This window comes from Mixophyes fleayi, chromosome 2, assembly GCF_038048845.1.
Source record: "Mixophyes fleayi isolate aMixFle1 chromosome 2, aMixFle1.hap1, whole genome shotgun sequence".
In the NCBI taxonomy this organism is placed as follows: domain Eukaryota; kingdom Metazoa; phylum Chordata; class Amphibia; order Anura; family Limnodynastidae; genus Mixophyes; species Mixophyes fleayi.
This window is the reverse complement of record NC_134403.1, coordinates 48,397,519-48,411,372: the sequence shown is the minus strand read 5'-3', so window position 1 is coordinate 48,411,372 and position 13,854 is coordinate 48,397,519. Positions and strand designations below refer to the sequence as shown.

Genomic DNA, 13,854 nt, shown 5'->3' with positions numbered 1-13,854 from the left:
GATATCTGCTTAATGATGAGTGATCATCTTCTGCCCATGTTGCAGCATTTCTGTCCTGACAGGAGGGGTATCTTCCAGGATGACAGTGCCCCCCCCCCCATCCACTGGGAATGTGTGTTGTGCTGTTTGAAGACATAACACTGATAATATCCATATGTCATGGCCGTCTCCGTTACTAGATCTGAAGCAAATAGAGAATTTATGGTGTATAATGGAACAGCCCCGAGTTAGTGAATGCCACCACCATGCAGCAAGTGTGCTATATGATTAAATTAATAGTATAGTTCATGTATATATATCATTGTAAACATTTTGAAAAAATGTATATTGATTGTATTTCTCCTTTAAACTTTTAGGGCCCTATACAGAGATGGATGCAAATTGCACCTTTCACAAAAACAATGCTAATGTGTATATTTAGGGTTCTGCATCTGTATCTGCAGTAGCCTGTATCTTATGATTCGCGCAACACATAATCTATCTAGAAGTGAGTCATTTGCAGAGCTGTGATGTTATCATCGTCATCTGCTGCAGGTCTATGATACACCTCCTAAAAGGTGTGTTTTACAATTGTCAATATCAGATGCATCTGTTAGGAGCGTGGTAGGCTCTCCATACCCCAACTGTTACATGTTATCACCCCTGACACCTCTCCAAACACAAGTCTACAACCAACACTAAGCACGAATAAAAGTTGTGCACATATACTGTGTGGCTAAATTTAATCAACTCACATTTTTATGGGCCAATAATGGATTTCCAACTCCAAATAAGGCACATAATATATAATCTTCTCAAGTTACTGTTATGTGTTCACCTGAAACATGGTTAAGACACAGCCTTTTCTCTGTCACACTGCTAGAGGGATCCTGGGCCTCTCTTACGCTTACAGAGGCGGCTGACACTAAGCTTCCATCTCTTTTTCCTGCATTGTCTACAGTAATATTCTATCCAGTTTCCCTGCTTCTCATCCATCCACAATGCTGGTGCAAAGAGTCATCTATCGTGCTTCTCGTTCTGTGCCTGCCTCAGCTCTTCTGAAAAAACACTCTTATCTCTTAGTTGAAAAGTTGATCCTACCAGACATTAATCCTCCATTTCTGTGTTCCTCCTATTTCTCCACTACTGATCAATGTTTTGGAGGACTCTCTACTCCTTTTACTACTACTGCACCTTGATAAAGACTATTCTCAAGTCGAAACGCGTCTGTAATTGGAGGACGGGAGTATCGGAAACCCGGTGACCTGGCTTGTGGTAACGATCATTTGGAAACCTCGTTTTTTGAACGCAGTTATTCTATGCTTGTTACTATCTGCTACTTGGTATGGGCAACTATATCTCTTGTCCTGTGTGATTTTATTTTAATAAATTTGTTTTAAAAGTACTACAGTAGATTCTGTTTTATCTCTTCTCCCATTCATGCTTATCCTTTGACGGAGAGGGGAGATAAAGACGGATTCTTTGCATTACTTATACACTTGATATTTTTGCAATTGGAGACGGTCCTCTCTATAAGCAACTACTACGGGAACACTGATGATAGTCTCATTGGAAGGTCAAGGCGGATTCCCTGCCCTATCAGTGTTTATGCCATACAACTGACATCCCTAGCACTAGAAGACGGTCTTCTTTACCAGCACCTGCTACGGGAACACTGGTAGCATTGTCAATGTAAGTTCATTTTCATTAGAACGTGATTGAAAATCTGCAAAGCCTTTGAATGCTCTGGACCTCTACAATATTTTGAGTTAGTAATTGCTCTGTTTATTTGAGATTCCAGTAGCACTGAAAAACAATCCCATATTTTAATATTTGTACTACTGCACCATCCCATCTGAAGCTCTTTTCACTCACTGCTCTTTTCTTCTGGAACTGGTACCCACTATGAATTAAACAGGGAAGTTTCATCGCCTCTTTCCAGTTCTAAACCTGTCGTACAGTTAGATGACCTATTGCACTTATAACTCTCCTTGGTGTGTCTTGTATGTTTTACTGATATAACATGGACAAATTAGACAAGAAGCCGACGTATTATCGCAGCTGCTTTGCAAAGGTTCCGTTTTCTAGCACCATTTGTGGAACCTCTTTGTTTGTATCTTTGATAAGAGAACTCCCATTTTCTGTACTAATCCCCATTTATTCTACACATACATATTTAAAGTATCTTAGTTCCAACTTAAGGATTCTATCCTATTACCCGAAATAAGTATTTTAAGCTTGGGCCAGTAGACTGTGCAGGATTTATATAAAAGTAAGGCTAGAGGTCATATCTGAAGATCTGTATGAATTGTTATTGTACTCGCTGATTTTTTTATTTTCTTCTCAGGATAAGCTGAGATATGGCTTATCTGAGGATTGCTGTATCCAGACCAGAACTTAAATTGAGAATAAAAATATAGATTTTTGCAAAGCAGAAGGCAAGAAGAAAGTGAATATCTTTCATTACATTTTCCTTACTTTTATATATTCTTTATTTATTCATTTATTACAAACATTAAAATAAAAAAAAATCAAATACACTTTCATGTAATCTTATATATACTTAATTTTGATTTAACAACTGAATCAAAAGTGTAATAGATAAATATACAGTTATTATTTTCTTATAGAAACAGGGAAGGGTAACAGAGTAATAAGGATACAGAACTAATAACTGGGATAGAGATATATATATATAGACCATGGTCCTTTAATGAACAGAATGTGAGGAGTCCAGAGACAGGGACTAAGATGCAATTTAATTTTTCTTTCTTTTAAGAGTTTGTATTTGTTTTAAAGCAACAATCACAATTGTTACATTACACGTAATCTGTAAACCAGTTTAGATTCCATATTCATCTAATTAGTCACCAACAATTACTTAGGCGGCTACTTTCTGTGGGTAATATACGGTATTTGCTTACATTTGAAAACTGTTTGCTTTCTTTTGTATGCAACATGATAAGTACTGGCCATGAACATACAGGAGCTAAAATTAGTGTCATGTGGAAAAATTGTTTGTTTTTGTGAGCAGACTTAAGCACGTATTGCCTATGGCAGATAGTTTTTCAAAGGAAAATCCAGTCTGCTGAATATGGATGCAGTGTGCATTGCAGTGGGGTGCAGTTGAAATACAATTAACGTGAATAGATTAGGTGGCTGGGTCCCCCTCTGCCCTGAACCCACACAATATGAGACACAAATTGAATTATCTTGTGAACTGCTGCACCTAATTTATAGGGTATAAATATGCTGACCCGGTGGATGAATGTGGTTCAGGAAGGACATGTTGGAGTTTAGTGATTGGAGCTCTGTGATTGGAGCTCTGTGATTGGAGCTCAGTGATTGGAGCTCAGTGATCGGAGCTCAGTGAGCATCATCTGCCAACACTGTGTGGCCCCTCCCCAGGATCTGGCTTCTAACCTCCTGGAGCTGTGCTAGACCCCAGTGACAAAGCCCTGGAAGTAAGTTTTTAAATAATTAATCTCCCAGGTCTGCCCTCCCTGCCACTATAGTTAATGTACATTGTCCAGGCTGAAACTTGTGGACTGATATGGGGATCACCTGTATTGATTAAGGTCTGGTCTACTGACCCTCAGACCTTTTTTTTTTAAAACTGTGTATACCAGGAACAATACATTATGTGTATGTATTTTGAACAGCTCTTACAGGAACCAATTGAGCACTGTGTTTAGCAGAGCAGTATGTAGCTATCCTCTGTACTGACAGCAGTATCAGTCTGGCAGCACAGTTCTAGTCAGTCATTGACCCAACCGGCCTTAGTGGTTGTCAGAGACAACTGGAGCCGGAGAAATTGCTATGGATTATGGCAAGGGAATGAGAGACCCAGTGGTGAGGATGACTTCTGTGCAAACTGTTGGTGACTCAAAACATGTGGAGTCGCCCACAGGCAGTCCTAATCCTACTGGACCTGCCCTCTTTGCACCTACCTGAGGGGAGGCACTATTTAAATATCCATGGCAGTACGGCGCTTTGCTTTGCAGCTAAGTATTTCAAGTTTTCAAAAAATTTAATAAAAAAATGTACACAGTTATCACAGTATAACATTATGTCATGTTTATATAAATTGCAAAGACTTGTATCTGGTAACCTGTATGATGCTGATACCCAGCAGCAGATGACAGACAAACAACTTATTTATTGAATAACTGTGTTTTTATTGTTCACATCACAAATAACAGGATGACACCAGGCGACCCTAGCTCTGGCTAGACGCAGACCTCAGGCCTAGTCACCGGCCGACTAGCTGGCATCGGTCACTCTGCCGACAGCAAAAACAGCCTTTTATTCTCCTCCCAAGCACTAATTAACCTATAAAGAAAATAACAAACTATTTACACAGATGTGGTGCGCTTGTGTGCTGTATGGAAGACTGTGTAGAAATTTAACCCTGTGTGCAGCCTGTACCTATCCCTATGCAGGAGAGGTGTGTCAAATAACCCTCTTTGTCACAACTTATATTTTACTATCACATGAATAAAACCCTGGTATGCAATGTAGAAGCAGAGACCTTCCTAATCCCAGATAATACAGACTTCTTATGGTAGCAAGGCCACACCATGTAAAATGAAAGGGTTCTGTGCATATTACTAAACGGGAACTTTTCTTTCTAGGTGTCCAGGAGCATCACATCGGAGAGAGGTATTGGACCAGAGAAGAGCCAGCAAGCTGCAGATAGAGATCGAAGGAGAAAGTGGTCCAGCTGTGATTGATCATCCAGCGGCTGTGTCACCTGATATAGACAAAGCAGGACTTGGGTCTGCTCTACTGGAGAGAAATGTGACTCCAACTGTTCTGCCTGTGTGGTCGGATGACCAGGGGTTTGATAACCTTGCCTTTGAGGAGAGCACTGTAGCTGATTGTAAGTAAATCATCTCACTCATGTGATTAACACACTGGTGAATACAAAGCCCAAAGCTGACTTCAATCTTTCATTATTAGGCAAGATACCCTACAATGTCCTCTTCTGTAGCCTAAAGGGTCACTAAAATGCTAGCTGCCTTGTATAAAATAGCTACTAGGCACATCCACAATATATCAGGAGCTTACCCAAATTGAAGAGTTTTAATGTTTGATAAAACTGATTGCATGACAAGATTTTGTTCTGATCAGGGGCGGATCCAGACTATTGATATACCCCGGGATTTAGGCCCCGCCCCCTTTCTGATGTCTAAGGCTGCCGACGGCTGCACACTGTGCAGGTCCGTTCAGCGGTGGCAGTGTGCTGCCCCGCTGCTCTGATTGTGTTTAAAACACAATCAGAGCAGCCGGGCAGCACACTGTCACTGCTGAACGGACCTGCACAGTGTGCAGCTGTCGGCAGCAAGACCCTGGTAAGGGGGGCGATCCCCCCCCCCCCCCCTGGATCTGCCACTGGCTCTGATGGACTCCAATCTTTGCGTTTTTAAGTTTGTTTAAGAACAGCAGTGTGAACTGTCTGATAACAGAGAGCAATAAGTTGTCAATCATCTGCAGTTCTATTGTGAGACCTATCATGTAGAATTCTGATTGGGCTACATACCTTTAGCATGTTTATCTAATAACATACATCTTTTCACATTCACTTTGCTATGGCCATTATACTGATAAGGACTAGTTTACAAATTATCTGTCTGAATCATTGAGAGTAGTTATCACTTTCCTAAAATGTCAGTGCATGTTAGACATGGCACTAGATACGGCTCTTCCTATTAGACTTGACACTACATACGGCTCTTCCTATTAGACATGACACTACATACGGCTCTTCCTATTAGACATGGCACTAGATACGGCTCTTCCTATTAGATGTGGCACTAGATAGGCTCTTCCTATTAGACATGGCACTAGATACGGCTCTTCCTATTAGACATGGCACTAGATATGGCTCCTCCTATTAGATGTGGCACTAGATACGGCTCTTCCTATTAGACGTGGCACTACATACGGCTCTTCCTATTAGACGTGGCACTAGATACTGCTCTTCCTATTAGACGTGGCACTACATACGGCTCTTCCTATTAGATTTGGCATCAAATATGACTCTGTATTTTAGACTAGGCACTAAATATTGTTGTTCTAATTACACATGGCACCAGATGTAGTTCTTGCTGGCTTGGCACCAGATATGGATGTGTATATCAGACTTAGCACAATGTCTGATGGGTTGTTATAGGCAACATCTCCACTTTTCAAACCCGACGGAAACTCGCAGCTTGATACATTTACCCCCTGGCATCAGATATGGCTCTTCAGTCTAGGCTTAGCACTAGATATGGCTCTGCTTATTAGACTTGCACCAGGTATGACTCTGCGTATTAGACTTGGACCAGATATGAGTCAACTTTCTGTATTTGGCACAAGGCCTGGCTCAGCACATTATACTAGATACTAGAATGATTACATTGGCATACTTTGGGACCAGATTCATGTCAGCATTTTATACCTGGCACAGATATATCTCAGTAGACAACGTATATATGCAAAGTCCAGACATAAGCAACATTGAGATGCTGAAGCAGGACATATGAAATCACTGACAGTGACAGCAAACAAATCTCTCAGATATTTAACTAAACATGCTTATTTATTAATTCATTGTGCATCAATGCTTATGGCAGCACCTTTATTTGATATACACATTAATCTTATTGAAAATGCATGAATATATAGTAAAGAACATTATACCTTTTTGTAGGTAATGTTCATCATCATCATCATTTATTTATATAGCGCCACTAGTTCCGCAGCGCTGTACAGAGAACTCATTCACATCAGTCCCTGCCCCATTGGAGCTTACAGTCTAAATTCCCTAATATAGACACACACTCACACAGACACAGACAGACAAAGAGGGAGATAGACAGACAGAGACTAGGGTCAATTTTGATAGCAGCCAATTAACCTACCAGTATGTTTTTGGAGTGTGGGAGGAAACCGGAGCACCCGGAGGAAACCCCTGCAAACACAGGGAGAACATACAAACTCCACACAGATAAAGCCATGGTCGGGAATCGAACTCATGACGCCAGTGCTGTAAGGCAGAAGTGCTAACCACTAGGCTACTGTGCTGCCTGTTGTCCTTTTAAGCTAAAGGCAGTACAGAAACTGTGACTGTGGACTCCCTCAGCTGATATTTCTTGCATAGCCTGATCAGAGGTCTATTTATTGAGAGTGTTCCGATGAAAAGATTTTCTATCGCTCCCTATCGCCATGATAGAAAATATTCGGTCAGGCAATATGCCAAATAACTGTCTCCGGGGCAGCAGCACGATGCCTAGCTCCCAGGCGTCACTGGCCGGCAGTGGAAAGAGTACTCACACCGATCGCCAGGCCGGACCAGGGAGCCTCTGCGCATGTGGCTCCAGTTACAGATTCCATTACAAAAATCAATAATAAAGTTATGGAATAATTTTAATTTTTTTAAAAAAATACTTTTATTAAATATATTTATTAATACTATTATTAAATATAAAGCATTTTTTCCTTTTAAACGTGTTTTTCCTTTGCTGGCCACTGTTAACACCATCCTGAGATGCATTTCGGCATTAGTTATTTGCTCTTTATGTGAGAAAACAGCAGCTGCTCTTATGCTTGTAGTCCCCTTGTCTTTCAGTCAGTTTTCTTAGGACTGAAGGTCAGGGACTCATTGTCGTCTCCTTTCCTGTTTTAAACTGTGGTGTTATATATTTAGCAATAAATAATGTGGGAAAATGTTCTACAAAGATAATTATAACATATTTCCTTAGACATATTTGCCGCACAGAAAACAATGAATCCACAATCTGCTGATGATTCCCATGCTGAAATAAACACAAGTAAATTACAAGCATGAAGAAAAATGAATTCACTATTAAAAGATAATGCAGTCTCAGTTATCCTAATTACACAGTGATGTCAACTACTTAAAGATATTGGGCCTGATTCATTGCAGAACGTAAATGCCGATTTGTGCTGTATTTTGTGTAAAATAGCACTGCGCATGCCCAGAAACGGTCCATTCGCCAGCGAACACAAGTGCATGCAATTCATCTTCGAAAGGACCCTTCCTACAGCCTATGATTTTAATGGGAGAACGGGGGAGTGAAGGGGCGTATGCACATAAGCAGTGTACAGTAGGGGCGTGCCAAGGTTGAGCGCAGACGCATCCGTCCAATTCAAACTCTTGACATCTCTGAGGTAAAAATGCATCTCATGTACAATAGGCATTAAGAACATAATGATTTATGTATTTCATGAGGGGGATAAAAAAAAACTTTTATTTTATTTATTTATATTAATGACTTGTGACAGGATGGACCTCCTATGGCATCCTGTCAGTTGTTTTGCTGGGGACCAGCTGGGCTTGGCTCGCCACCGTCCCCTTTTTTTGAACTGCACCCTCTAACCGCAGTAGAGGGGCTTATGATGCTGCCTCCACTGAACTCCTTTGCGTCCAGAACCGCGTCTGAGTAACTCTCATTGCTAGAGTACCCCCTTACTGGTACACCTGACCTCTTGCCTTTAGGTCAGCGTTACTGTGGATGGTTTCCCCTGGCCTACCACACTGGCCAGAGCTGCAGGTAGCGGGCAGAGCGTTGGTACTGGATGCAGGGTGCCAACCTCAGAACAGCCGGATAACGGATTAGATTTGGTCTAATCTGGAGGTCACAGGATTTACAGCAGGTAAGAAGGCGTCAAAGTAGGTTCTTGAAGCAGTGATGTTTTATTAGCTCAAGTATCTCTTATAAGGACCGTTAAACGCCAGTTTGTGGTACTAGCGATCTTCCAAGAGTTACAGATGGAATAATACATTACATGGTCAAACAGTCCGCTTTTTATACAGATTTACACAGATACCCTGGCAGGAGGTAATCCAGCCTCCTGCTCCTCTAACCAATCCAGGTGCTTCATGCAACCTGCACATAAATTAGCCTGGAGGGGTTTAACACCTTTTCACATTGCTACTAGCAGTGCCACTACGTCTGCGGTTTTCTGTTGAATGTTTACCATCAGGATATAACATTTCTATAATCTTTGCTTTTAACACAATTTAACTTGCACAATTCACATTCATCTGTGATCACTTGCATCCTGAGTCTTTCAAACCTAGGGAGTCTACCAGCAAGTCAAATGACCCCGTCCTATTCTTTCAGGCTAGACAGATGTGTTGGTCACTTCACACGAAAAGACTTAACATGAGGTTACCTGTCTCCAGACAACACCCAAACATGACATCTGTCTTCGAAGTCATACATTTCCATAACAAGCGCATACCAAGATAGAAAGATAAGTACATTTGCAATGATATACATTGCGGCACCGCGCTAATAATTTAAATATATTTATACAATAAATTATGTATATGTGATCCAGCCACATGACTATATTATTAAGTGTTAATGTATTTAATACTTTATGGGACTTTATATTGCACATAACGCTCTCTGCGTATCCTGCAGTGTGTTGTGGTAAGTCCCATATAACCAGAACGTACTTCAACTAGAAACTGTTCTTCAGATCCGCTTGTACTTGAATACGGGAAAACCTGTGCTATTTCCATCCAATTTAAAAAAGCGCAAACTGAGTTCTCTTTGTTTCCCTCGATTAATCAGGACTATTATATGGAAATGCAGAAAAATTGGAATAATATCAGTGGGATTCTATGGAGGGATTCATTCAGCGCTTTGTGTCTCCATTTTCCACAAGATTAAGTATTTTCTGAGGCACACTGTAACAAAAACTATATACCCCAAGATACTCTGACTACATCTGTGATGTTACACTCCCCTTGGCTCTATTTAACTTGATATATTACTAATAAATTATATTGTCCTTATTTCTAAGGAGTCATTACCAGCTGTCTTCTTTCCTGGAATGCACTGCAATAACCTGCTGTGCGATCAATACTAGGACTGGTTCAGTGTATTTTCTCAGAAGAATCGTCAATGTTCTTGTAATAGAGTATTTCACAGTTTATATTATCCTGTCTTTACACACCATGCCTTCCTGGTTAATAATAATATTGAGTATACAATATAATAAGTTCAAAATCATCTCATACGGACAGTTTACTTTTTATTACTTTGCAAATAACGGGCCTCATTTAGAATTGGTACATTTTGTGCTCAGAACTTACACGTAAAAATTCTATTGGAAGGAAGATTCCTTATATGTGTATTTTGAGTCACACGTACGTCAAGATACACCCTACTCAAAAATCAGCAATATTTCTGCATCAGGCGTACAAATACATATGCTGATGACCCCGATAGCGTAAAGATACAGATTAAGGGCCTGAGTCATTAAGGCAAAAAAGGAGTAAATGTTCTTTGGAACAAACCATGTTTCAATACAAGGGGTGCAAATTAGTTAATTATTTTGCACATAAGTTAAATACTGGCTGTTTTTTCATCTAACACACAAATACTTAATAACTTTATTATTACACTGAAATTTAATGTTGATATAGGACATGCCCTACCCCAGCTATAAATCTGTCCCCACATTTTAAATTTACCTCCCCCTCCATTGCAACATGGTTTTGCCCAGGTGCAAAGTTACTCCTTTTTTATGCTTTACTCTCCTTAATGACTCAGGCCCTAAGGGTGTTAGTGCTAAATGTGAAAGTCGCATTACCCTATACGTACACAATATGATGTAATGACGTGTCATGTACTCAAGAGAGAATAAATGCAGAAGATGCATTTTACGAACACCCCACATCTGTCATTTACCACTTTATAAATCCAATGGGAAACTTATTTCCTGCAGTAGTCCAAATGGAAATGACAAATAAATAATCCAAATAGACAGCGACTTGATGTAATATAGCTGCACCACTAATGAATGAAGTCCTATCAGCTGGAGGGTTCAGTTTACAAGCAGCCAATCAGAAGCAGCTATACAGTGTTGTCTGGGTCATTATCATGTATCTTACACCAGTCACCCAGTACCTGCAGAAGATACACCTCCGTAGAAGCATACCTCAGGGCCATCTTTTCCATTGAGCACGATGGGCAGCTGCCCGGGGGCCCCACGGGCAAGGGGACCCCATAGGCATGCCTCTTAAGGAGAATAAATAATCCTGCAACAGAAAAAAACCTGCAAAAAAATCTTCAAGGGTCACTGAGCAAGTACATCTATCTATCTATATCTCTATATATCTATATCTATATCTATATCTAGGGGCCCCGGTGCACTGCTTTGCCCGGGGGCCCATAATGTTGTTAAGATGGCCCTGGCATACCTGGAGATGTGTCTATGGTGTGTATTTACTAAACTGCGTGTTTGACAAACTGGAGACGTTGCCTATAGCAACCAATGAGATTTTAGCTGTTATTTATTTAGTACATAATACAAAATGACAGCTGTAATCTGATTGGTTGCTATAGGCAACATCTCCACTTTTTCCAACCCGCAGTTTAGTAAATATATCCCTAAGTCTCATTAGGTTGCATCTCCAGGATTAGTGCTATGATTTTTGTCTATCCCTTACTACAGGCTGGTGTTTACTCACTCCAGCACAAAACAATGAATGGAGCACAAAAATATCACACTTCATTGTTGATATCACAAAGATGGCAAGAGGGCGAGAGTATTAGTAACTTACTCAGGGATCTCCACACTTTCACTAAATTTCTACATTACTGTTTCAGATAGCTGGCATCCAGAGAAATAAGAATTAAATCAGCATGTCACTGTATTTTCATTGTCAGAATAATATGCCCTTTTAATGCAGTTCATGGGCCTGATTCATCAAAGTACGCAATCTGAGCGCAACCCGCGTTTAGTATTAAGCGATCATATTTCGGCTTTGCGCTCTCCTGAAATCCTCATGGCACGGATCTCAAGATACGTGCACTAATGAATTCAGGTCTAGGATTACATAAGACACTGCAGGATATGTTCAATACCTATGTGGATTATACATTTGCAGAAGAAGACAGAGAAAAAAATAAATAAATAAATAAATGGATGTCACCTAGTAATAACATAGGCCTCAGTGATAAAACAGTTACATTATTTATTTTCCCATTAAAAACATTTCTTAGGATGATATTAATGTCTACTGACCATAAAATAAATGTTTACAGTTGCTCGTGATTGCCAACACATGTTAGAGCATCCATACGATACTGACATCACTACTGATCAGGACTTAGACTAGCCCTATAGCATGTGCAAGCTATACAGTAAATAAACAACTTTGAGATGGCCAGAGCTTGATTCGGGTTGTGGCTGCGTGCGCTAAAGCTTGGCACACCCTTACAGTAATTTGGCTTCGGCAAAACGCCCCTTCCCCACCCTGTTCACTCCCCGAAATCATAGGCTGTAGCATGTGTCCTTTACGTATGAAGACGCAGCAGAAGGGCTGCGCTTACTGGTATATAGTCCAATGCTGGACATGTGCAGAGTGATTTTACATACGATACGCTAAAAAATCTGCAGATACGTACCTTGATGAATCAGGCCCCATATGTGCTTTTTGCTATACCAATAATTCTACAATGACCGTACAGTGTTGATTTTTAATTTAGGAAATGTTTTAGCATTTTGTAAAAATAATTTTAAAGAACAATGTGTTGAAATATCACGTATTCATCGAACAGTAAGTGCCTAGTAGAATTTTCTTGGTGAGTAAAAAAGTGCATGCTTTGTTCACAATATTGGTAAAGCTAAGTAAACTTTTTACTATTGCACCACTAGGGGCAGTATCCTCTTGGAGTCTATGGACACTATTTAATTCCTTTAGATAAGAGCTGGTCAAAAGGTGGCCCCCCAGCAGGGCCAAACTCAGGATTTATAGAGTGGGGGTACCAGGACATGCTGCCAGAGTGTATGCAAGGGGTCTGAATGTCATTTCAGATAGTGCTAGGTTGCTCTCCAACTCTTCCCATCCCCTTAACTACACAGGCAAAGGTAGCCAACTGTCCTCATTATGGTGGGGAAATGTCAAATTTGTGTGACTGTCCCGCTCAGTCAGAACTTTGTCCCGTCTGCAAGGATAGTTGGGATGTATGTACTGCTTCACACTGAACTGCTTATTGAGGGCGAGCTGCTTACATCTAACAGTAGTGCTTCATCTTTAAAAGTACATGTGGGAGGTATGAGAAATCATGTGGAGGAAGTTTAAATGCCATGAGGGGTGGTCTGATTGGCATGTAAGGGACATGTGGAGTGGTCTGATTGGCAGTTAAGGGACATGTGGAGTGGTCTGATTGGCATGTAAGAGACGTGGAGAGGCCTGATTGGCATGTAAAGGACATGTGTAGTGGCCTGATTGGCATGTAACAGACGTGGAGAGGTCTGATTGACATGTCAGGGACATGTGTAGTGGTCTGATTGGCATGTAAGGGACATGTGTAGTGGTCTGATTGGCATGTAAGAGACGTGAAGAGGTCTGATGGGAATGTAAAAGACACGTGGAGAGGCCTGATTGGCATCTAAGGGACATGTGTAGTGGTCTGATTGGCATGTAAGGGACACGTGGAGAGGCCTGATTGGCATGTAAGGGACACGTGGAGAGGCCTGATTGGCATGTAAGGGACACGTGGAGAGGCCTGATTGGCATGTAAGGGACACGTGGAGAGGCCTGATTGGCATGTAAGGGACACGTGGAGAGGCCTGATTGGCATGTAAGGGGCATGTAGGGTGGAATAGGTAGTGCCTCATCCAAACAGCTTCCAGCTACCAACCCTGGACAGGGTCATTTGCATTAGAACTCAATATGTCAAACTGGAGGCTTAGGAAAAATGACTCTGCACTGAGTGCAAATAGCTGTGGAGCCACAGGGGTCTGCTGGGAGGAAGGGGGGTCTGAGGGGATGTTCATTTTCATTTCAACATGGTGTTTGAGATATATTAAGCAGGTAGATAATTTTAGACCTTTTTGTAG

At 41.0% G+C, this 13,854-nt stretch overlaps 1 protein-coding gene across 2 annotated transcripts in view; it reads left to right on the top strand.

Moving 5' to 3' along the window:
- LNX2 (ligand of numb-protein X 2) overlaps positions 1-13,854 on the top strand; it is a 107,607-nt gene that overhangs the window by 68,970 nt on the left and 24,783 nt on the right. For both annotated transcript variants that reach the window (XM_075198935.1, XM_075198936.1), the window contains exon 3: positions 4,614-4,861. In XM_075198935.1, coding sequence (XP_075055036.1) covers positions 4,614-4,861 — 248 coding nt within the window. The remainder of the gene's footprint in view (positions 1-4,613; positions 4,862-13,854) is intronic.